Below are 23,615 nucleotides of genomic sequence, written 5' to 3' on the forward strand. Positions count from 1 at the left end.
CCCATTGACATCAATGCATAACTACGTGGAAGTTAGGATTTGCCCCAAAGTAATTGCCTTAAATAGCAGTCTATGTACTCAAAGGGATCTGTTCACTGTCAGGAATTGTGTTTTGAAAAGGAACAAATGCTTCTAGATGCACAGTAATTCAATTATATAATAATAAACGGCAGTTATGTGCCTCATCACAGAAATGAATACTTGGAACCACTTTGATAAAAAGGGAATGTGTCAATTCTTCAGCTGTATTCACATTGATTCTGTCATGATTTTATAATAAAACTGTTCTTTACCAATAATTCACGTGAGTGATTTGTCAGAGATTACAAGACAATTTTGTTTGTCTTTTTATGATTTTTTAAAATTGATTTATTAAACACTTTGTCATACTGAATGTTGTTCGGTTAGGCCCTAGTTACACATGTAAGGAAAGCCTTTCAATCATTGAATACTCTTTGCAGGTATGAAGCCATATTTACAAAAGTATGTTTTTTTACAGTTAACATTCATTAACCATTTCATTTCTCATATAGTACATTGTATTTATCACCAGTTAGCTCTCCATTTGACTAATGGGTAAAGTAAAGAAGGCCATTTTTTTGTAGAAACACATTTTAAATTAGTTTTAAGTTTAGCATATATTATACAGTTAAGCATTGTCATTTTTAAAAGGATGGTGAAGAGAACACAATTAATTCCTGACATTAGCATGGGCATTGACATGACCATGGGCAATTCTTATGACACGAGGTTAGGTATTGTTTTGAGAAGTACACTCACATACAGTATGTGCCCTTAGGCAAGAATTTTGTTGATTTATCTCTACACGAAAATAAATAAATAGGCAACAGTATAAAAGTATCTTTAAAGCACTTTTCAAAATAGCAATAAATAGGAAAAAAAAATACTAAAGTTGTGGTATTATTATGGTGATCTTTCTACATAAGCATGATTTGTATTGTCCATTTCGCTCTCATATAAATTGGACAGATTGCAGCCTAGCGTATTATCTTGGATCCTTAAAAGAATTTCAATCCGCATGGTTGAGTGAAATTGTTATAGTAGAGTCATGTTTTAGATAAGAAATGTGCCCTTGAGGACATAGAAACAGGATTGGATGGGTGTTTATCTATTTATTGCTGGTGGAGAATTCTCTTTAGATGGCGTTCTCGGCATCAGCCTGGATTTTCCTCTCGATCATCTCCCTCAGGCCCTTGCTGAAATGTAAGTTTGCCCCAATGATGAGGTAACCCTGAAAGGTCAAGTGAAAGGTGGGAGAAGCTGATTTAGCTGCGGTTTATCAACAGGGCCACATTCAGAAGGCAAACGTTATGGAACGTACTGGATAGAAATAAGAATAGAGTTGAAGTGATACATTTTTCAATATGGCATAGAGGTGTGTTTGTTCTACATAATATATATAAAATATTTCTATCTGAACATTCCTCGATGTTGTGCCCTGCTGATGTCAAGATGATGTGGGTGGTTATGATTATCATGAATAATTTTGAACAATTGCCACTCGGATAATACTGAACAAGCTAGAATTTGATTAGAATATCAAATGTGTTGTTCTCGCATAGTAGAAGTAACAGAAGCCTTGAGACTTACATTATGATACTCCACCACTTCCTCTATGAAGTCCATACCATCTGCAAGAGGGATAGCGACGCCTCTCTTGGTCCAGTCTAAAATTGAATTACGGATGAAGGATTAAAAATACAATGTCAACCATTTTGAAAAAATATGTTTTTGTTATCTGAGTTACATGTTTTATGTACATTGAGTATTTATTGTGGGGTTAAACTGATCTGCTTTAAAAGGATACTCACTATTGATTATGGGTACTATTGAGATCTGCAGCATAGTCTTGAGGGGGACTTGTAGGGGAATAAGCTATAGAGACAGAACAAAGAGACATTTTTATTTATTTAACCTTTATTTAAATAGGCAAGCCAGTTAAGAACAAATTCTTATTTACAATGGCCTACCCCGGCCAACCCCTAACCCGGACGACGCTGGGCCAATTGTGCGCCGCCCTATGGGACTCCCAATCACGGCCGTTTGTGATACAGCCTGGAAACGAACCAGGTTCTGTAGTGATGCCTCTAGCACTGAGATGCAGTGCCTTAGACCACTGCGCCACTCGGGAGCCCATACCTGTAATATATTACTGTAAGGGTTAATGGTAGGGGAGACCGTGGATGGTTGTCTCACAGGTTGGTTGTCAAATGTGTATTTTAAGATTAGGTCATCCACTTGGTCAATTCATGTCTTCATCACAAAGGTGAGGGGAATTTTTTCAAATGTTTTTCAAATGTGAAATTAAAAAGGTCTTTGTTAATGTAATAACATACGTTTACAGGACTTCAGAAAGGTGTTGAACCCATAGCTATACATACAGTGCCTTGCAAAAGTATTCACCCCCTTGGTGTTTTTCCTATTTTGTTGCATTACAACCTGTAATTTAAATTGATTTTTATTTGGATTTCATGTAATGGACATACATAAAATAGTCAAAATTGGTGAAATGAAATGAAAAAAATTACTTGTTTCAAAAAAATAAACGGAGAAGTGGTGCGTGCATATCTATTCACCCCCTTTGCTATGAAGCCCCTAAATAAGATCTGGTGCAACCAATTACCTTCAGAAGTCACAATTAGTTAAATAAAGTCCACCTGTGTGCAATCTAAGTGTCACAGGATCTGTCACATGATCTCAGTATATATACACCTGTTCTGAAAGGCCCCAGAGTCTGCAACACCACTAAGCAAGGGGCATCACCAAGCAAGCGGCACCATGAAGACCAAGGAGCTCTCCAAACAGGTCAGGGACAAAGTTGTGGAGAAGTACAGATCAGGGTTGGGTTATAAAAAAATATCTGAAACTTTGAACATCCCATGGAGCACCATTAAATCCATTATTACATTTTTTTAAGAATATGGCACCCCAACAAACCTGCAAAGAGAGGGCTGCCCACCAAAACTCACAGACCAGGCAAGGAGGGCATTAATCAGAGAGGCAACAAAGAGACCAAAGACAACCTTGAAGGAGCTGCAAAGCTCCACAGCGGAGATTGGAGTATCTGTCCATAGGACCACTTTAAGCCGTACACTCCACAGAGCTGGGCTTTACGGAAAAGTGGCCAGAAAAAAATAAGCAAACACATTTGGTGATCGCCAAAAGGCATGTGGGAGATTCCCCAAACATATAGAAGAAGGTATTCTGGTCAGATGAGACTACAATTGAGCTTTTTGGCCATCAAGGAAAATTCTATGTCTGGCGCAAACCCAACAGCTCTCATCACCCCGAGAACATCCCCACAGTGAAGCATGGTGGTGGCAGCATCATGCTGTGGGGATGTTTTTCATCGGCAGGGACTGGTAAACTGGTCAGAATTGAATGAATGATGGATGGCGCTAAATACAGGGAAATTCTTGAGGGAAACCTGTTTCAGTCTTCCACTGATTTGAGACTGGGATGGAGGTTCACCTTCCAAGCATACTGCTAAAGCAAGACTTGAGTGGTTTAAGGGGAAACATTTAAATGTATTGGAATGGCCTAGTCAAAGCCCAGACCTCAATCCAATTGAGAATCTGTGGTATGACTTAAAGATTGCTGTACACCAGCAGAACCCATCCAACTTGAAGGAGCTGGATCAGCTTTGCCTTAAAGAATGGGCAAAAATCCCAGTGGCTAGATGTGCTAAGCTTATAGAGACCTACCCCAAGAGACTTGCAGCTGTAAATGCTGCAAAAGGTGACTCTACAAAGTTTTGACTTTGGGGGGGTGAATAGTTATGCACGCTCAAATTGTACGTTTTTAGCCTTATTTCTTGTATGTTTCACAATAAAAAATATTTTGCATCTTCAAAGTGGTAGGCATGTTGTGTAAATCAAATGATACAACCCCCCCCAAAATCTATTTTAATTATATGTTGTAAGGCAACAAAATAAGAAAAATGCCAAGGGGGTGAATACTTTCGCAAGCCACTGTATGTTACAGAGATCAATAGAACACTGACCGTGGGGTAAAGTGCAACGACGGTGTCATTGGTGGCCATTAAAATAATCTGATCTAACCAAGTGGATATTTGTAAAATACGTCATCATTTATGTGTTCTAACAGGCCCACAATGTCGTTACTAAAATCCTATTTGGATATATTTGGCTGTTTTCGCTGCATAATATTTAGAAGTTGTCCTTTTTAGAATTAGAAAACAAATCTAAATGCTAACTCCAGTTCAGTTAAACTGATAGCATAGCTAGCCATATAGAAAGGTGGTGGTAGTTGAAGCCGTTTTTAAGTGTAATGCAGTTGATTGGTGACATTTACATTTTAGTCATTTAGCAGACACTCTTATCCAGAGTGACTTAGAGAAGTGAGTTCAAACATTTTCTCGTACTAGTCCCCGTGGGAAACAAACCCACAACTCTGGCATTGCAAGCGCCATGCTCAACCAACTGAGCCACACGAGACCAACGTGTTGGTGTTGAGAACTATTCAAGGATATACTCAGATTTGTACCACAATATTGTGTGAAATACACATAAACAATAGCCTAAATGTAGACACATTTTGATGGGCAGCAGTGAAAAGATTCTGAATCTTTCTCCCATGGGCTGCCCATGGGGGGATGTGTGCGTGTCATTTCCATTGTTTTGGTCAACCACATCACCCATAGACATAGTTATCACATCACCCATAGACATAGTTACACAGTAAATCAAGGAGAGTTGATATCACAGGGTAAATAAATGTAGAGTTCAATTGACTACTGGAATTATCTTAACCCTCAACAGAGTGATATGCTGCCTGGAGTTAATGTTGATACGTGGAGTTGATTGGGACTTAGTACTTTTAACTCCATTAAGAGTAAACAGATACAGCACATATGGGGGATAAATGAAGACTCAGGCTGTTTACCATTGAAAAGAATGGTCAGTTCCTGTCTACTTAAGGGGTGGCTCTCCCATATACACCAATGTGATAGCAGCTGAGTCTGTGCTACTTAGTTCATTGACTTCCATTGAAACAGAAACATGAGGGAGTGTCATTGTCATATTTCCCAGCATGCTCTGTTGCAGGGTGATTTTTAGAATTGTTTGTTTCAATATCTGTGTTTTCACAGATAGAAAAATATCTTATGCTACACATTGATATGTAACATACATTTTCCTAAACTCTAATCTCTAATGGTTGGCTTTATCGGTTCAGTTAATGACAAGCAGTGGTGGGAAAAGTACCCAAATGTCATACTTGAGTAAAAGTAAAGGTACCTTAATAGAAAATGACTCAAGTAAAAGTGAAAGTCACCCAGTAAAATACTACTTGAGTAAAAGTCTAAGTATTTGGTTTTAAATATACTAAGTATCAAAAGTAAATGTAATTGATAAAATGTACTTAAGTATCAAAAGAAAGTATTAAAAAAAATCCTTATATTAAGCAAACCAGACGGCACGATTTTCTTTTTTTTTTATTTACGGATAGCCAGGGGCACACTCCAACACTCAGACATAATTTACAAATTAAGCATTTGTGTTTAGTGAATCTGCCAGATCAGGTAGTAGGGATGACCAGGGATGTTCTCTTGATAAGTGTGTGAATCGGACCATTTTCCTGTCCTGGTAAGCATTCAAAATGTAACAAGTACTTTCGGGTGTCAGGGAAAATGTATGGAGTAAAAAGTACATTATTTTCTTCTGGAATGTAGTGATTGTAAAGTACTTATACAAAAAAATGACTTAAGTAAAAATACTTTAAAGTACTACTTAAGTACTTTACACCACTGCTGACAAGGCTTTTTCAGTTTACATGCTGTAGGTAGTCTGAAAACAGCTCTCCTGCCTTGTCTGACATGCAATCTGAATGTATATTGTGGGTGATGTAAAATTGCTGAACAATCCTCCCTCTTTAATGGATACCAATAGAGATTGGATGTAACATTGCAAGCCACCATATGACACAATTGAGTATGGTTACACGCAGTGATGTAAAGTGTGTAGATGGGTGAGAGAAAAAAACTATTTATACATTTTTAAATTAGGCTGTGAAAACAAAATGTGGAATAAGTCAAGGGGTATGAATACTTTCTGAAGGCACTGTAAATTAATCACTAATCCATGCAGGCCCATCACACGATGCTGAGCCTCCAAACCATTTATACCATAAGCTACCTCATTGCATCAAGGTGGATGAAAACATTCACAGTTTTGAGAGGCCTCTGATTTATGAGGAGTGTAAAGGACTACATTCTGAAAGTTTTATAAACCACTTGGTAAAATACTCCCTTTGATATAGAGCCTGTTGTGGTTTATGAGTCCAGCGCAGTGGACCAACCTCATTCTACCAGTCAGGGCTTCTATTCTTCTATTCTGCTGGATCCATTTCTGATGCATTGACCATTGAGAGAAGCAAGGAGTATAACATAACTGTTGAGGTAAGTAAAAGTCCCTGTTTTATGTACAGCCATCCTATGGATTCCGGAGGAGAAGACAACCATGCAGCAGACCACTGCTATGTAGTGTGCTAATGAAGAAAATAACATATTTCTTCAGACCAATACTAAATCATGGTCCAACTATGTCACCTATCAAGCCAGAGAGATAAACCTTGGCATGCCGGAAGGCCTTTTTTCATCTGATTATGACTGCTGCCCAGATGTCCAAAGGTTCATTTCTGAGTTTTATTATTCCTACAAAGAGTTTTATTCCTCAATGTTCTCTGAGAACATGTGCTTTCCTCAGAACCACTTTTAGGGTAGGTCTATATGCCATAAGAGATCCCCAAAGGTATCCGTAAGTTTATCCAAATGAAAACGGGATGATTCTGACATGGAAATGCCGGTCAAAAGATACACATTTTGATTCTGGACGGAGATCAAGCAATGTTCTCGGAATTAATTAATTTATAAATCCACTTGAAATTAAATATTTGTCATTATGCTTCTTTACTTTTCTCTTGTGGAAACAGGTGTTGTTTCATTGGTCTTCATTATTAGTCTTGATTTGGGTTAAGGCATTAGGTTGAATGTAGTGCAAGTGAAATTATATAGGGTCATAATTGTTAGAAAGCGAGAGAGAGAGAGAGCGCAGAATCTTACCACCAGTGATTCCAAAGCAGACTGGTTGGAGTAGATTTTAAACCTGTCAATAACAACAGAATACACTTAATGAATTTGCCTGTGATGCTACTGTGATATTGTGTGTGTATGTGTTGAGGTGTGTTTGTATGTGTATGTATGAGTGCGTGCGTGTGTGTGTGAGTACATGCATGCCTACCTCCTCAAGTCTGCATGAACACCCAGTCTCTTGCCCTTCATGGACACCTTGGCATTGAATTTGGCCACCTGCAAGGAACAAAAAGATCAACTTTACACTTTTCTCTACACTTTTCCTTCCTGCTTACCTTGAGGAAATCACTGATCTGACATGGTTAAACTAGTGAGAGCAATGGGTGGAAACCACGTTTTCACCCATCCTCTCACTTACAGATCAGTGATTACCTCAATGAAAGGAAGAAAGCTTTTTTTGTGAACAATTGTTTTTATTTGTTCATGTCAACGGCAATACAATCGATAAAAAACAATACAATTTTCCCACCTTTTTTAACAACCCCCATACCAAACATATCCCTGGCGGCCCCAACCTCAGTCAACACATAATATAAAGGAGCAAAAACATACAGATCAAATAATAACAGCAAACACTCAAATGAAATGAAAAAGTACACACAATGAGACTGTTTACCAATATATCGCCACCAAGAAAGCATTAGGAAGAATGCATTTGAAACAATATGAATCCTTCCTTTCTCAGCTCCTACAGAGCCAATCCTTAGCCTAACTATCAACTATTCTCATGGTTGTTCTTTTTTTTTCTTTTTTGATAAATATCAGTAGCTATTAAATGTAGAACATGAAAAGACAAGACGTCTTCTTTCTCACTATGGTCATGCTGCTGAGCTGAACAGGTGCCTTGCCGGGCGGTAGCACCATCACCGTGACGATGGCAGTGATGGCCACAGTGACCCCGGAGGTCTTGACGGTTGTCTTGGGGGCAGAGTTCAACTCCAGTTGCAGGGAGATCGGGTACTCCACTAGGGCTGGGTTCTGAGAGAGACGTGCACACACACACACACACACACACACACACACACACACACACACACACACACACACACACACACACACACGCACACAGGAGTGGGTGAGTGGAATGCAAAAGTGGAATTCAATGTCTTGACCCTATTTGTGAGGGCATGAGGTCACAATCCTGACATACATACTCACAATCATCATAATGGTGCCAAAATATGTTGTCCTAAGGAGCATCTCCAGATCCTTTGGCATCTGAAAACATAGTATTCAATTGCTTGTATTAGAAATTACTATATTCATGTCATACTACTACTAGAACTGTATTGGTATGCTGTGAAAAAAGAACAACTCAGAAATTGCATCTGATTTAAGTATGCAGACTCCTTTTTTCACTAGTATATATTTTCAGCCTAATGATTGGGCAGATCTCCTCATTATGTAAAGAGGTGCAGTACCAAGCATGACTCAGCTGCTTATTCAAATCTGTGTCAACATGTTTGGTAGCACCTCTGATGCAGACACCAATTCTTAAAGGCTATAACAGACAATATGGAATAATTTACACCTCGGAGCTAAGAATTACTTGCGTCATGTCATGTGTAGGCTAAAATGCAGGGGAGAGAGTACGGTTGCAAGACATAATGGGGGACTCAGGCCTCATACTTATGTGCTCGTTGGCGATATTCATTTGGAATATGCCAGCTTTATAATAGGAGTACAACCCACTGTCAAAGAAGTACTCGGACAGAGCCAGGTACACCATGCGGTCATACTCTCTCACAATTGGGTTGATGGCATAGTTCACCAAGGTGTTGCTCTCGTTCCCGAGCTCAAAGAACATGCCCTGTGTGGCACAGTAAAGAGAGAGGAAGATACAATACTGTAGAGATGAGAGTGAGATACAAAAATAAGTAACACTTTATTTTAGGGGTAACTACATAAAGGCTTCATAAAACAATCATCATCTATAAGCAGTTTGATTATGTCAACAACTGCATGTTGATAATTGCAGTATGAGTGACATTACTGTGACTTAACAAAAAAATCAACTCACTGTTGTATGTAGTGAATGCATAATGTATGGTTCTGGATGTGTTTTGAAGTGCTTATGTATGTAGCTTTCAAATAATGTGTTATCCTAACATACATACATAATATACACACGGTATGAGATTAATGCACAGCAAGCTAGACTATCTCACTCACCCTGAAATCCATGTCAAGACTCCTTGAAGTTACCACAGGGTCACTTAGGAGAGAGTAGTCGATCCCCACATACTTGTCTACTTCTGTTCGCACTGGATGGGTCCAAATTAAAACAAATACAATTATATTTTCTGTGTGCAAAACTTCTGGTCAGAAAATATATATATTTTTTATGTTAGTTTTGTTATATAACCAATCTCTAAAGGCATTTTCCAATGAACCACTGTACTATCTTACCTGGAATTGTCTCCAACAAAGAGTTGATTAGAACCAAACCAGCGTGGTTCATGACAGGACAGATCTATGAAAAGAACAGACAAATGTTAAAGGAACTGTCCAGTGCCCCATATTTCAATGAAATATAGCCTATAATTAATTACAATATGAGTGAAATAGATTTTCTTCCAAATTGTTTTATTCAGTATGTTAAAAAGTAGCTTTTATGTGTACCCCTACTTGCCCTGTTCATTCAGAGCAGAACGATGTGGGCTTAACACAGTCATCATAAATATTAATGACGAGTAAACAGCTGATTTGCCAGCTCAGCCAATGAAGATGTAATCATAAGTGTTGATATGTTGTAAGTGTAACCAGTGTTCTAGAATGAAATGAACTAATCTGTCAGCACCTGCTGGTTCAGAAGGAAGCGCATTCCTGTGGTCAAAAAAGTCGCCAGGAAGTCATACACCCTCCTGCAACGGAGTAAACCAGAGTTGTAAAATCATTGAATTACACCCACTCATGTTAAAATATCCAAAATCTGAAAAATGCTCCAATATTGCTTATAGCCACATTATACTGAAATTAGTCTCCATTGCACACAGAATTAACATTTAAAAAAACTCTTTGTCAAGGGAGACCTGACTCAGGATCAGTTTTGTATTTTAAATCATAATGAATAATATTATTATAGACAGGGAGGATCTTAGATCAGCACACCTACTCTGAGATGCTTGATACGTGGTCCCTGGACAAGAAAGCAGCTCAAGTATTTTAAAAAGACTATCAACAGGATTTACCCCAAGGTGCCAGTGAACTTCATTTTCATTTTGGCGATGGAGGCATCGCAGGTGATGTTAGAGATCTTGAGGCGTCCCAACTCATCTCTGGTCATGTGCAGGACAGTGTGGATGTTCACGCCTTCTGCAGAGGCGTTGATGGCTCCGGTGTCATAGCTATGAGACCACAGAAAATAAATATTTTCAGACCGCCATCATACATACTCATCAACGTCATAATCTCAACCATATAAAGTAGCATCAAAAGGTTTGAACTTCCAATAGACTCTCCTTGGACATCATCTTTGAAGTTTGATGTCATCAATCTAGCGTACCACTGCATGACTGAACTCCTCAAGGCTCTACAAGATACCATTGTGAGTATTTAACCACAGGCATTGTTTTGCATACAAACGTATTATTTTCTTGATACATTTTATTTTATTTATTTCACCTTTATTTAACCAGATAAGTCAATTGAGAACCAATTCTAAATTAAATTAACGACATAGCCAACAGGCATAACATTGCAACAGTGAACAGGACAAAAAATAAAATACACTATACAGAAATATTCACAATGGGTTAGGGTAGAAAAGTCCAAGGAAACACAGCAGACTTATTATTCAGCAGGTACGTTGATCAGATAGCAGCTCAGTTCATGTTTTTGAAGGAGTCTGATGGGACGAATGTGTCAAATTGTAAGATCTTTTGCAGCTCGTTCCAATCGTTGGAGGCGGAAAACTGAAATGAATGACGGCCAAAGGAAGTGCACACTTTGGGAATGACCAGTGTGATACAGTGCCTTTGGAAAGTATTCATACCTCTTGACTTATTCCACATTTTGTTGTGTTACAGCCTGTATTCAAAATTGATTAAATTGTAGTTTTTCTTCTCACCCATTTACACATAATACCCCATAATGAGAAAGTGAAAACATACAGAAATATCTCATTTACATAATTATTCACGCCACGTCAATACTTTGTTGAAGCATCTTTGGCAGTGATTAGTCTTTCTGGGTAAGTCTCTAAGAGCTTTCCACACCTGGATTGTGCAACATTTGCCCATTATTCTTTTCACAACTCTTCAAGCTCTGTTAAATTGGTTGATGATCATTGCTAGACAACCATTTTCAGGTCTTGCCATAGATTTTCAAGTAGATTTACGTCAAAAAACCAACTCAGCCACATTCACTGTCTTCTTGGTAAGCAACTTCAGTGTAGGTTTGGCCTTGTGTTTTAGGTTATTGTCCTGCTGAAAGATGAATTTATCTCCAAGTGTCTAGTGGAAAGCAGACTGATCCAGGTTTTTGCTTGAAATTATGGAGAGTGGTACACAGTGACGTGTTGTATTGGATTTGCCCCAAACATAACACTTTGTATTTAGGACAAAAAGTGAATTGCTTTGCCACATTTTTTGCAGTATTACTTAAGTGACTTGTTGCAAACAGGATGCATTTGGAATATTTCTATGCTGTACAGGCTTCCTTCTTTTCACTGTGCCAATTAGGTTAGTATTGTGGAGTAACTACAATGTTGTTGATCCATCCTTAGTTTTCTCCTATCACAGCCATTGTCCTCATGGTGAAATACCTAAGTGGTTCCCTTCCTCTCCGACAACTGAGTTAGGCACAACGCCTGTGTATTTGTAGTAACTGGGTGTATTGACACGCCATACAAAGTGTAATTAATAACTTCACCATGCTCAAAGGGATATTCAATGTTTGCTCTTTTATTTTTACCCATTTACCAATAGGTGCCCTTCTTTGTGACGCTTTGAAAAACCTCCCTGGTCTTTGTGGTTGAATCTGTGTTTGAAATTAACTGCTCAACTGAGGGACCTTACAGATATAGTATGTGATGGATACAGAGATGAGGTAGTCATTCAAATATGATGTTAAACACTATGATTGCACACAGAGTGAGTCCATGCAACTTAGTATGTGACTTGTTAAGCAAATGTTAAGCAAATTAACTTATTTAGGCTTGCCATAACAAAGGGGTTGAATACTTATTGACTCAAGACATTTCAGCTTTTCATTTTTCATTTGATTTGTACACATTTCTAAAAACATAATTCCACTTTGACATTATGGGGTACTGTGTGTAGGCGATTGACAAAACATCTCAATTTAACCCATCTAAAATTCAGGCTGTAACCAACAAACTGTGGGAAAAGTCAAGAGGTGTGAATACTTTCTAATGGCACTGTATATCTAATAGCAGGCTCCTATTGGTATTGGAGATGTTGAGGAGTGAGCTGAGGTAGAGGGGGGACTTAAATGCACTAGGCTAGAAATAGAGACAGTAGTGGATAAAGAGGACTCACAATAACCAGTATAAGATGTGTCTCCGGAAGCTGAGAGCGATGGAGGAGTTCTGCACATTGAAGAGCAGTCCTAGGCCAGGCTGGAAGGCCAGGTCAGCGTAGGTCAGGTTCAGCTTATTTATCTTCACCCTGACCCACAGGAAGGAAAATACTCAGATCAGTGCTTGGGCTGATACTCGAAAGTCACTAGAAATCTGAGTCGAAATGTATTAGAAGTTCTCTTTTGGTAGCAGAAATCCTGTAGCCTGGTTGCCAACTGGTTGAAGTTGGCCAAAATAGAAACAGTGAGTGGGTAGAAATACCCTCTACATGGGTTTACATGGGTTGATTTTCCAAGAACCCAGATGTCTAGAAGATGACCTATAAAGTCAGCTTGGCTACTGGACTTTCTCTTACAGAAGATTAAGAAGTTCTAGCCTCTTCAACCAGAGATTGCCATGCGCATCCTTCTTTTTCACTTCACGTAGTGAGCTAAGCCATCTGTCTGGTTTACGAGGCTAGTGTCTTTATCTCTTAAAAGAGAATGTCCAGTTGCTAAACTTTATAGGTCATCTTTTAGAAATCCAGGTTCTTGGAAAATCAACCAATGCAGACTCTGCCCACAGTTCCATGATACAGTGGTTCTTCCTTTAAAAGTTGCATCATACTGCAGCACACCTTGCAGGCTGCCGCAGAATTCTATGGCACATTATTTAATTGTCAGCCATTGTTACCATTAATGCTAGTTAGTGCTAGTTTAACCACCAAAGGGCATCTTTGAGAATCATTTGATAGCCTTCAATATTGGCAGTACTAGAAAATGTAAAACCTTTTTTTTGTAAGAACATAGTATATGGGATTGATTTTAAGAAATGTAGCTTAATTAATTTTATTAATATTATGGCGTTTCTCTTCCAAGAAAAATGAAAAATGAAACCCTCTGGTTTTCCGTTAGGATGGAACGGAAAATATGGTGCTGTACAACATGACGGTCGGGAGTAGGCTACAGTACTAAGAGCATAACATTTCCACACCCTAATTGTAGTCTAACCCAGGGATTCTCAACTGGGGGGGTCGTGGGACTTATTCAAGAATATCATTTTTCATAAACAAATATTTTGAAAGGTAACCTTCACAACAAAACATGTATTTTGAAAGGATACGGCCTCACCGCATATTGTTGCTGACTTTCACAATGTTACCGCTACACACAGGTGTGCGTGCGCGGCACCGCTTATTGTTGCTGACAGCTTATTGTTGCTGACTTTACACGTGCAGCCTGAGCTCTACGCCACTCTCAAGGATGTGATCAAGCGTGTCAACTATATCAAAGAGACTTCCACAAAAAGCAGGTGTTTCCAGGATTTCTGCAGGGATATTGGGAGCGAGCACCAGCAGGTGCTTTATCATGCAGAGGTCCGCTGGCTTTCTAGTGGTAAAGTGTTGGGTCGATTTTATGAGCTTCGAGCGGAAATTGCTGCATTTCTTTCGGATAACAAGTCACCTCAAGGCCGAACATTTCGATTGTGAGGAATGGCTCGCACAGGTTGCCTACCTGGAAGATATTTTTGGTCATCTGAATTCGCTCAATGTGTCAATGCAAGGGAGGGGGCATAATCGATTTAAACAGAGGGACAAAGTGGATGCCTTCAAGATTAAGCTTACCGTTTGGGCAAATCATGTTTCTAAAGGGGGGTATTGACATGTTTCCCAATGATGATTTTGAGATTCAGAATCTGATCAACAAAGCGCACGGCGACACACTGAAAAAAAAAACGTTAAGCAGCATCTTGTCAAGCTGCAGGGAAAGTTTTGCAACTAATTCCCGGAGGAGAAAAGGAGAAAAGACGACTGGATACGGGACGTTCATTAACATTATTGAACTGGTTTTGACGTCATGCTCTGAGTCTGATAATGTATTCCACCCCACTCCTGAACTGGTCTCCTAATGAAAATGGCTTATTCTCTTGAATTTATAATAAATGTTTTCTCAGTTAATATAGCTGTGTAATGACTTTCTTTAATACCATAAGAGTAGACAGTGAGATAGAGTCTATTTTGCAAGTGAAGCCTGCCCAAGAAGGCAGCTGCAATACAACATTACAAAATGGAATCATCAACAGGCATTTTTTGTAAGGGCAAATCTGATCTGTGAGAATACCTAATACCTTTATATAATTCTAAATGAATTAATAATAGTAATCGTTTTTTTTTTTAAATAACGATATTTTGGAGATGCTTTCATTTTTTCAAATAAACTAAAGTGAGCGAGAAAAAGGCCATTCTTGAACATGGGGTGAGACATTCTTACTAATTTCTAAATAAAGGCAGTTTATTATTTATTTCTGTTTTTAGAGGGCGAGAAACCAAAAGCCCACCGTCGCCTCATGGATCTCCCGGTTGCTGCCGGCACGGGTATTGAACCAGCATCTGTAACAACACAGTTTGCACTGCGATGCAGTGTCTTAGACCGCTACGCCACTCGGGAGGCCCCATCCACAAAAATGTTAATGCTGATCAATTGCCTTGCACAATGTATCAGGAGTAATAATAATACTTTATCCCCCTTCCACATGTTAAAGGTTCCAATTGATAAAGTTGTTTTATTAATTAGTATATTTGAGTTTAACCACAATATTTGTAGGCACTCATATGAAAGGGATCTGGAGCAATTCGATGGCAGAAACTTCTGAGCAATAATGTGGATGGATCCCAGGGCTTACTCTTTGATGGTGTATTGGAAGTGGCCCTCTTTGCCCTTCATCTCTGGCATGGTGATGTTGCTCAGTTCCTCAACTACAAACTTCTGGGTCTCGTACTTCACTGAAATACAGGTTGAAAGAGTTTAGAGTCTAGAACTACCTAGTGAATACCTTAAGCAGACAATCCTGACAACTGAGAGGGGCTAAATGGATGACAGTGCTTTGGTAGAGAAATTCTGATAGTGGCAATGCAGTGGAGATGACATCTTCCTTTGGTCAAGACTGACCATTGAAGACTGTCTGGGACCATTGTAGACTGTTGAAAACTATTAAGATCACATGTACAAGAGCGTTTTTTGGGTGAATTTCTTACACATTTCGAGCCCCCTGTTAATGATCCGGATCTTGCAGCCTGGCGGTTCTACTGCTGACATGGCGGCGATTAGAGGGAACAGGAAGAGGATAGACACCATACAGGAAGCCATCACGACTGCCTGCAGGGGGGTCAAAACAGAAGAGAGGGAGAGTGGATAAGGACCCAGCCACCTCAAAGCTCAAACACTAACACATCCGACTCAACCAGGGTTGACTTCGGACCTAAAGAGCCTAAACAGAGTAAGTATTGCCTTACTTGTAGAACTACTCAATACTAGACCTCCAACCGGTCACTCTCAGTCATAAAAGGAGCAGTTTATCGTTGGTGACCAGCTTTCTGAGGTTGCTTTACTCTTCTTCAAAACTAGGGCGATAACATGATTCATCCAGTTCTAATGAACTTTATTGATGCTTTGTTCCATGAGAGACAATATGACCCAAAAGTCAGGTCATCAAGGTTTATATCATAAAATAAATTGGTATTAATTTCAAACATAAAATGTCATATTAAAGTCAAAGGTTATTTTTAAAGTCAGGTTATGAATGCCTTTTGGAGAAACTAAGTGCACTGCATTTCTCAATGTCCCTCTTACCCTTTTCTTAGGACAGTGAACAAAATCAAAAACTAAATGTAGAGACATGATTACTAGCCACTTACAAACAGGTACGTTGTATCCCCTTCATTATCAAAAAGATAGGCAATTTAGAGATGCTATGGCAGTGTAGTTACAATACCAGATGTTATTGTAGGCTAATCTGTACATTCATATTGTCAACCTTGCTTACAAATGTTTTGAAAAGAGTCCCTAGATATCATGAGCAACAGCAATGTCAATGGAGTTATTCCTTCTTGTCCTATACACCACTATCACTCTCACCACCCCACATTCTCTCCATCACAAGTTAGAATTCAAAGAAAAAATCCTGCAGACAAAATCTCTTACCTCAAAGATGGAGGGTCTGTGGAAGGCCAAACAAAAGAGAAAAACAAAGAAAACCCCTAAATGTTTGTTTTCTTTAAGGTATCTCCACAGTCTGAAATTCAAATGCTGCAGTCTATTTCTCTGCCCTGCTGTAGCATGTACAGTTGCTGAGTAAGTGAGTCAGAGAGAGTGTGTATATACGTGTCAAAGTGGGGGGTGTGTGTGTGTGTGTGTGTGTGTGTGTGTGTGTGTGTGTGTGTGTGTGTGTGTGTGTGTGTGTGTGTGTGTGTGTGTGTGTGTGTGTGTGTGTAAAGCTGCACAGCCCTTTGTCTCATTCAACAGCAGGGGCAGCAGTGATTGCTCTACTAACCCCCCATGGTGAGGAACTGAAAGGCTTGAAGGAAAGCAGGATGTTTTTTGACCCATAAGATTGACTGCCGAACAACCCACCCCCACCAACCCCATTTAGCTTAGACTCTCTACAGTCTAAACTCATAAAAATGCCCCCCCAGGGAATGAAACAAATACTCGACAGTAACTCACTAACATGATTCTACACTGTTCTCACATCATCTGCCTTATCTGGTCTTATCAGCATGTGTGTGTGGAGTACGGGAACCGGTTAACTCAACAATTGGAGAGAACAAAACAAGCTAGAACAAAGTTCTTCAAGGGGACTCAAGGAGGTCATTGACCCCCAAGGGGGACATCTCCCATTGATTAGACAATTTGTACAATTTCCTCACCCCTTCCTCATAATATGTACAGGGGTGAAAGATTGAGAGTTCCCAGAAGGAACTGCTTTAGTGTCTTCTGCACAACAACATTGACCACCACACAAGGATGAATGCATGTGCAGCTGTACGTGTCTCACTTCAGACATATAAACCACCAAGTGTTTAAAGCTGCAATATGTCACTTTTTGTATTTGTTTTTATAGTGGTCATCCAATGTGATGCAACAGTAACAATATTGTGCATCTAGCCTTCCGAGAACCACTGCATTCATTGGTTTTGGGGAGCCAGGTTTTGGGGAGCACACAATGAGTGACGTGTTTTCCGTCAGTGAGGAGGCGGTGTGATAGCTAGTTAGCTGAGCTCATGGCCAGCACTTGGCTAATGGCTGGAGGAAATAGCTAGCTTACAGATATGGCAGATGTGAGGGGCAAAAGACCTGACCCAGCAGCAACTATTATTCCATCTAAGCCAAAGAAACAGACACATTTTGAGAGCAGACAGGCAAAAGGGGAAAGTGATAGAGAGCGGGCCAAGATGAGAGTAAACCTCGTATTTGCATTCACACGGTGGAGAGAACTGAGAGAGTTGAAGGGATTTTAAATGATTTTTTTCTGCTGAAAAGGTAAGTTCTTGATCTGAATGCCCTGTCTTTAGTCAGCTGTTGTACAACACAACATTTTAAATCTTATTCCATCTTTCAGCTAAACTACAATAACAAGTATTGAAGTTGAAGTGTCTACACATTTAAAAATACACCGAAATCCCAGAACTTCAGAGAGCAGTGTTGAGAAGACTGGGCTCTCAATTGGGGATACCAAGGAGTATGATCCTGAGATCAGATGACCCAAGACTCCCTGAAGTGCCACCACCAACAACAGCTGAGCTGCTACAACTTCGAGGAGATGTCGCCATGCAGCACAGCATGCAGTAAGCACACATTTGAGCTGGAAAGGACTGGCGCTTTCCCTGTTGTCAGACTTTGTGGTTCCCGGGAAGTGTGAAAACCTACAGAGCATTCAGAATTGTTGTTGAAAGAGGTGGGCCTACAACCAAACATATAGTATATATCATATAAATAAGGGAGGTTTGTGGGGGCAACAATAAACTTGTGTGAGAGACAATACTTGTGCATGTTTTATCTAGCATATAATCATCAGTATTGTACTTTTGTAATGGTTTTAGAATCATTTACTAAACTGTTATCTTTTCCTGGATATCTATACTCTTGAAGGTTTACACTTCAAATTTGCAGACCTACAGGTGGGTAGATATCTAGACAAACAGATGGACTACCCTGGTATAAATACAGTAAAAAAAACAGTCGGTCTGATTACACAGATCAGGTCAAAACGTTTTATTAGGGAGATAAACAAGAACACCAGGTAGTCTCTGTAACCTTCCTCAAAATAAAAAAAATACAGTGTAAGGGAAACATTCTGTTAAAGTACTGAACTGATATCAACCAGACGAAGGCAAAATTCGAAGGCAAAAGTATGACGGAGTATTGTTCCTAATTGGGATCCAAATGAAGAATAAAGTACAGCATAGTGTTAACCTGTTATGTAAACATACTTGGTAATAAATCAATTGAATATTGCAGTGGGGAAATGGCAGCAGTTGTGTGTTGTAAGGTGCAAGAGTCTCCCTGTAATTCATGCAGATGCACCAGCGAGGTTGTCCGGAGACCGTGGGATAGCTCTCCGGTACTCCATGATGTCAAAAATTACTCCAGGTAGATGGTACTAACCATCTCGGCCAGCCTCTCTTCTTGCAGTCGAGCAGGACTTTCAATGTCTTCCTGTCCAATTCTTTCTGCAACCCTGCCTGTATCCCTGGACGGTCCGTGGCTCTTCAAAACTGTAATCCTATAGAAAAAAAACGTGCACAACACTTATTAGGATTGTATTGTAATGTTCACTTCATGTATAACAAATAAGAATTTTCATGCAGAAGAGTCGAGTATAAAACTTCTACAATCAATACACATCTTCATAGTCATAGCTCTTGACAATCAAGGGGCCATTCCAGTAATGTTATTAGCCAGATAGCTAGCTAGTATAGGAGTCAGAGAAGGGCAAAGGACTTGCTAAGGCCAAGGTCATTTTTTGAGGTCAGGGCTCTATGCAGGCCGGTCAAGTCCTTCCACACTGATCTTGACAAATCATTTCTGTATGGATCTCGCTTTGTGCACGGAGAAATTGTCATGCTGAAACAGGAAATGGTCTTCCCCAAACCGTTGCCACAAAATTGGAAGCACAGAATCGTCTAGAATGTCCTTGTGTGATGTACCATTAAGATTTCCCTTCACTGGAACTAAGGGGCCTTGCCCGAACCATGAAAAACCCCATACTATTATTCCTCCACTTGTGTGCGGCTGCTCGGCCATGGAAACACATTTCATGAAGCTCCAGACGACCAGTTCTTGTGCTGATGTTGCTTCCAGAGGCAGTTTGGAACTTGGTATTGAGTGTTGCAACTGAGAACAGACTACTTTTTTATGTGCTGCGCATTTCACACAAGTTCTGTGAGCTTGTGTGGTCTACCATTTTTTGGCTGAGCCATTGTTGCTCCTAGAAGTTTTCACTTCACAATAAGAGCACTTAAAGTTGACTGGGGCAGCTCTAGCAGGGCAGAAATTTTACGAAGTCAGTTCATGCCATGTTGAAAGTCACTGACTTGTGTACTACGAAAAAGGACAACAGTAGAAGAGATGTGTACTGAGCTCTTCAGTAAGGCCATTGTCATGACTGTCCACGAGAATCCAAATAGGTCAGATCAGGTTTGCAATGAATAACTTAAATCAGACCCACTCTCACCCGTAGAGGGGGAAGGAAAGAACTAGTAGGGATTAACAACTCACGTCCTGTTGTAAATCAAGGGAGAAGATCCAGGCCTATGCTCTCAAAATTCACCAAAGGAATGTGCTTTGTCTCAATTGGCTGAAACTCTAACACGTTCAAAAGCTAATACAGGAATTTAATATTTCTAACGTAGAACGTGGGGAATCGTCAGAGGTGATCTATAGAACACTAATGCAATTTTGTTTGTTATTTTGTTGTAAAATAAATACTGTAACTTGGAAAGTATACCCACTACATGGATGAAGTTTCCATGCTATGGGTTGTGCATGTAATATGAAAATGATGAAAGTGTTTTTGTTAAGAGAGGGATGTGATTTGAGAAGCTATAAGAGATAATTGTTTTCCTTAACTTTGCACAGAGTGAGGTCAGGGAGCGTCAGCCAACCGTAATCGCCCCTTTAAAGCAAAAAAGGTATAAACGATGGGTTAAGAAATGCCTGAAAAGGCATGAAGCGGCAGATAAAATGGTTTGAACTTTGAATCTCAACACGAGGTGGAGATGATAAACTCACCTCCTGGACAATCACTGGTACGACTGATTAGCTGTCCTAAGTACAGTATCCTCGAAAGAGAATTTAAGTAGGACCATCCTGGTACTCTGCTCAAACCATCTTATTACGCTACTCTCATCACCTTATTGGTGAACCATCGATACGGCTGGCTAGCCTATCTTCAAAAAAGCATCTTCAAGAGCGAATGAAAGGAAAATTAACTCTGTAGTTCTGTTCAGTACTACACGACAAGTCACCGGATACCAGACAACTACGAAAAAGGACAACAGTAGAAGAGCTGTTGGAACCATTTCGGACAATCAGAGCCTTACAAGCTTGCCGCGAAAAGGCCCAACCCCCTTTCCAAGGCTGCCCCGTTCACCGAGAGATCTCCAGAGAACCCAGGCATTTCACGTAAATACATTCATATGTTCATGATTTCTTGCTCATTCATGTGCAAAGTATATGGTTATTGTAGGTGAAAGTAGTTTCTAAATGTGGCAATGTTATTAAGTGTCTCTGTCCCTCTCTCCCTCGCCATCTCTTCTTTAACAAGTATCCACGTTGTTGTCATTCCCCTAGGGACCTGTTTACATCGTATTACGTCTCCAGTCAATAACCAGTGTGTTTATCCTGTGTTCCCATTTAATTAGCTAGTAAATAAATCATTTAACCAATTTGTGTAGTACTGAATCATAACTAAGGCTCGGGTTTTTTTCAGATGCAAGGAGGTTACGACTGTTCAGAATGGTGATACAATACAAGGTTATGATTAATAAGTTGACTGTTTATAGATGTGATGGGTAAAATACCTTTTAGAGTTTAATTAAAGAAGTGCTCTCGTGGTGCCCCAGATACTAATGAGTTAATTGTTACATGATTCATTTAAATTGGGTAACAATTAAACATAGTTAGTTATTTAGCTTCATGTTAAAGTCAAGTCACGACACCATTCTACTGCAAATTATTGTCTATGGAGATTGCATGGCTGTATGCTCGATTTTATACACCTGTCAGCAACGGGTGTGGCTGAAATAGTTGAATCCACTAATTTGAAGGGGTGCTTTTTGCATATATAGTGTACGTACAGTGTGGCAGTTGCCTTGGGCCGTTACTCTTCTCTATTTTTTACAAATGATTTTCCACTTGTCTTACAAGACTCTAAAATGACTAAGTAGGCTTATGTTTGCACACTCTACACATCAGCACCAACAGCCAGTGAGCTCACGGAGACTTTTAGCAATGAGTTGCAGTCAGTGTCAGAATGGGTAATTAATAATAAACTGGTCTTAAATACAGTTGAAGTTGGAAGTTTACATACACTTAGGTTGGAGTCATTAAAACTCGTTTTTCAACCACTCCACAAATTTCTTGTTAACAAACTACAGTTTTGGCAAGTCAGTTAGGACATCTACTTTGTGCATGACAAAAGTCATTTTTCCAACAATTGTTTACAGACAGATTATTTCACTTATAATTCACTGTATCACAATTCCAGTGGGTCAGAAGTTTACATACACTAAGTTTACTGTGCCTTTAAACAGCTTGGAAAATTTCAGAAAATTATGTAATAGCTTTAGAAGCTTCTGATAGGCTAATTGACATAATTTGAGTCAATTGGAGGTGTACCTGTGGATGTATTTCAAGGCCTACCTTCAAACTCAGTGCCTCTTTGCTTGACATCATGGGAAAATCAAAAGAAAATCAGCCAAGACCTCAGAAAAAGAATTGTAGACCTCCACAAGTCTGGTTCATCCTTAGGAGCAATTTCCAAATGCCTGAAGGTACCACTTTAATCTTTACAAACAATAGTACGCAAGTATGAACACCATGGGACCACGCAGCCATCATACCGCTCAGGAAGGAGACACGTTCTGTCCCCTAGAGATGAACGTACTTTGGTGCGAAAAGTACAAATCAATCCCAGAACAACAGCAAAGGACCTTGTGAAGACGCTGGAGGAAACAGGTACAAAAGTATCTATATCCATAGTAAAACGAGTCCTATATCGACATAACCTGAAAGGCCGCTTAGCAAGGAAGAAGCCACTGCTCCAAAACCGCCATAAAAAAAGCCAGACTACGGTTTGCAACTGCACATGGGGTGGAGAAATGTCCTCTGGTCTGATGAAACAACAATAGAACTGTTTGGCCATAATGACCATTGTTATGTTTGGAGGAAAAAGTGGGAGGCTTGCAAGCCGAAGAACACCATCCCAATCGTGAAGCACAGGGGTGACAGCATCATGTTGTGGGAGTGCTTTACTGAAGGAGGGACTGGTGCACTTCACAAAATAGATGGCATCATGAGAAAGGAAACTTATGTGGATATATTGAAGCAACATCTCAAGACATCAGTCAGGAAGTTAAAGCTTGGTCGCAACTGGGTCTTCCAAATGGACAATGACCCCAAGCATACCCCCAAAGTTGTGGCAAAACAGCTTAAGGACAACAAATTCAAGGTATTGGAGTGGCCATCACAAAGCCCTGACCTCAATCGTATAGAAAATTTGTGGGCAGAACTGAAAAACTGTGTGCGAGCAAGGAGGCCTATAAACCTGACTCAGTTACACCAGCTCTGTCAGGAGGAATGGGCCAAAATTCATCCAACTTATTGTGGGAAGCTTGTGGAAGGCTACCCGAAACTTTTGACCCAAGTTAAACAATTTAAAGGCAATGCTACCAAATACTAATTGAGTGTATGTAAACCTCTGACCCACTGGGAATGTGGTGAAAGAAATACAAGCTGGTATGATAAATCATTCTCTCTACTATTATTCTGACATTTCACATTTTTTAAATAAAGTGGTGATCCTAACTGACCTAAGACAGGGATTTTTTACTAGGATTAAATGAATTGTGAAAAACTGAGTTTAAATGTATTTGGCCAAGGTGTATGTAAACTTCCGACTTCA

The 23,615-nt window shown here is 39.7% G+C and overlaps 1 protein-coding gene across 1 annotated transcript; it reads right to left on the reverse strand.

Annotated features, from left to right (window-relative positions):
• Positions 1–1,113: 1,113 nt before the first annotated feature.
• LOC106565079 (phospholipid transfer protein) lies at positions 1,114–16,775 on the reverse strand. Its single transcript, XM_014131714.3, has 15 exons — positions 16,634–16,775; positions 15,688–15,808; positions 15,336–15,435; positions 12,634–12,762; positions 10,324–10,479; positions 9,933–9,996; positions 9,542–9,605; positions 9,305–9,396; positions 8,291–8,350; positions 7,946–8,110; positions 7,281–7,348; positions 7,103–7,145; positions 1,833–1,896; positions 1,612–1,688; positions 1,114–1,252 (listed from the first exon to the last, which is right to left on the reverse strand). Exons 2-15 carry the CDS (start codon positions 15,797–15,799, stop codon positions 1,157–1,159), a joined length of 1,290 nt encoding a protein of 429 aa, XP_013987189.3. The 5' UTR covers positions 15,800–15,808; positions 16,634–16,775; the 3' UTR covers positions 1,114–1,156.
• Between the last annotated feature and the right edge of the window lie 6,840 nt (positions 16,776–23,615).

The sequence above is a fragment of the Salmo salar genome, chromosome 12, assembly GCF_965601325.2.
Source record: "Salmo salar chromosome 12, fSalSal1, whole genome shotgun sequence".
Classification (NCBI taxonomy): Eukaryota; Metazoa; Chordata; class Actinopteri; order Salmoniformes; family Salmonidae; genus Salmo; species Salmo salar.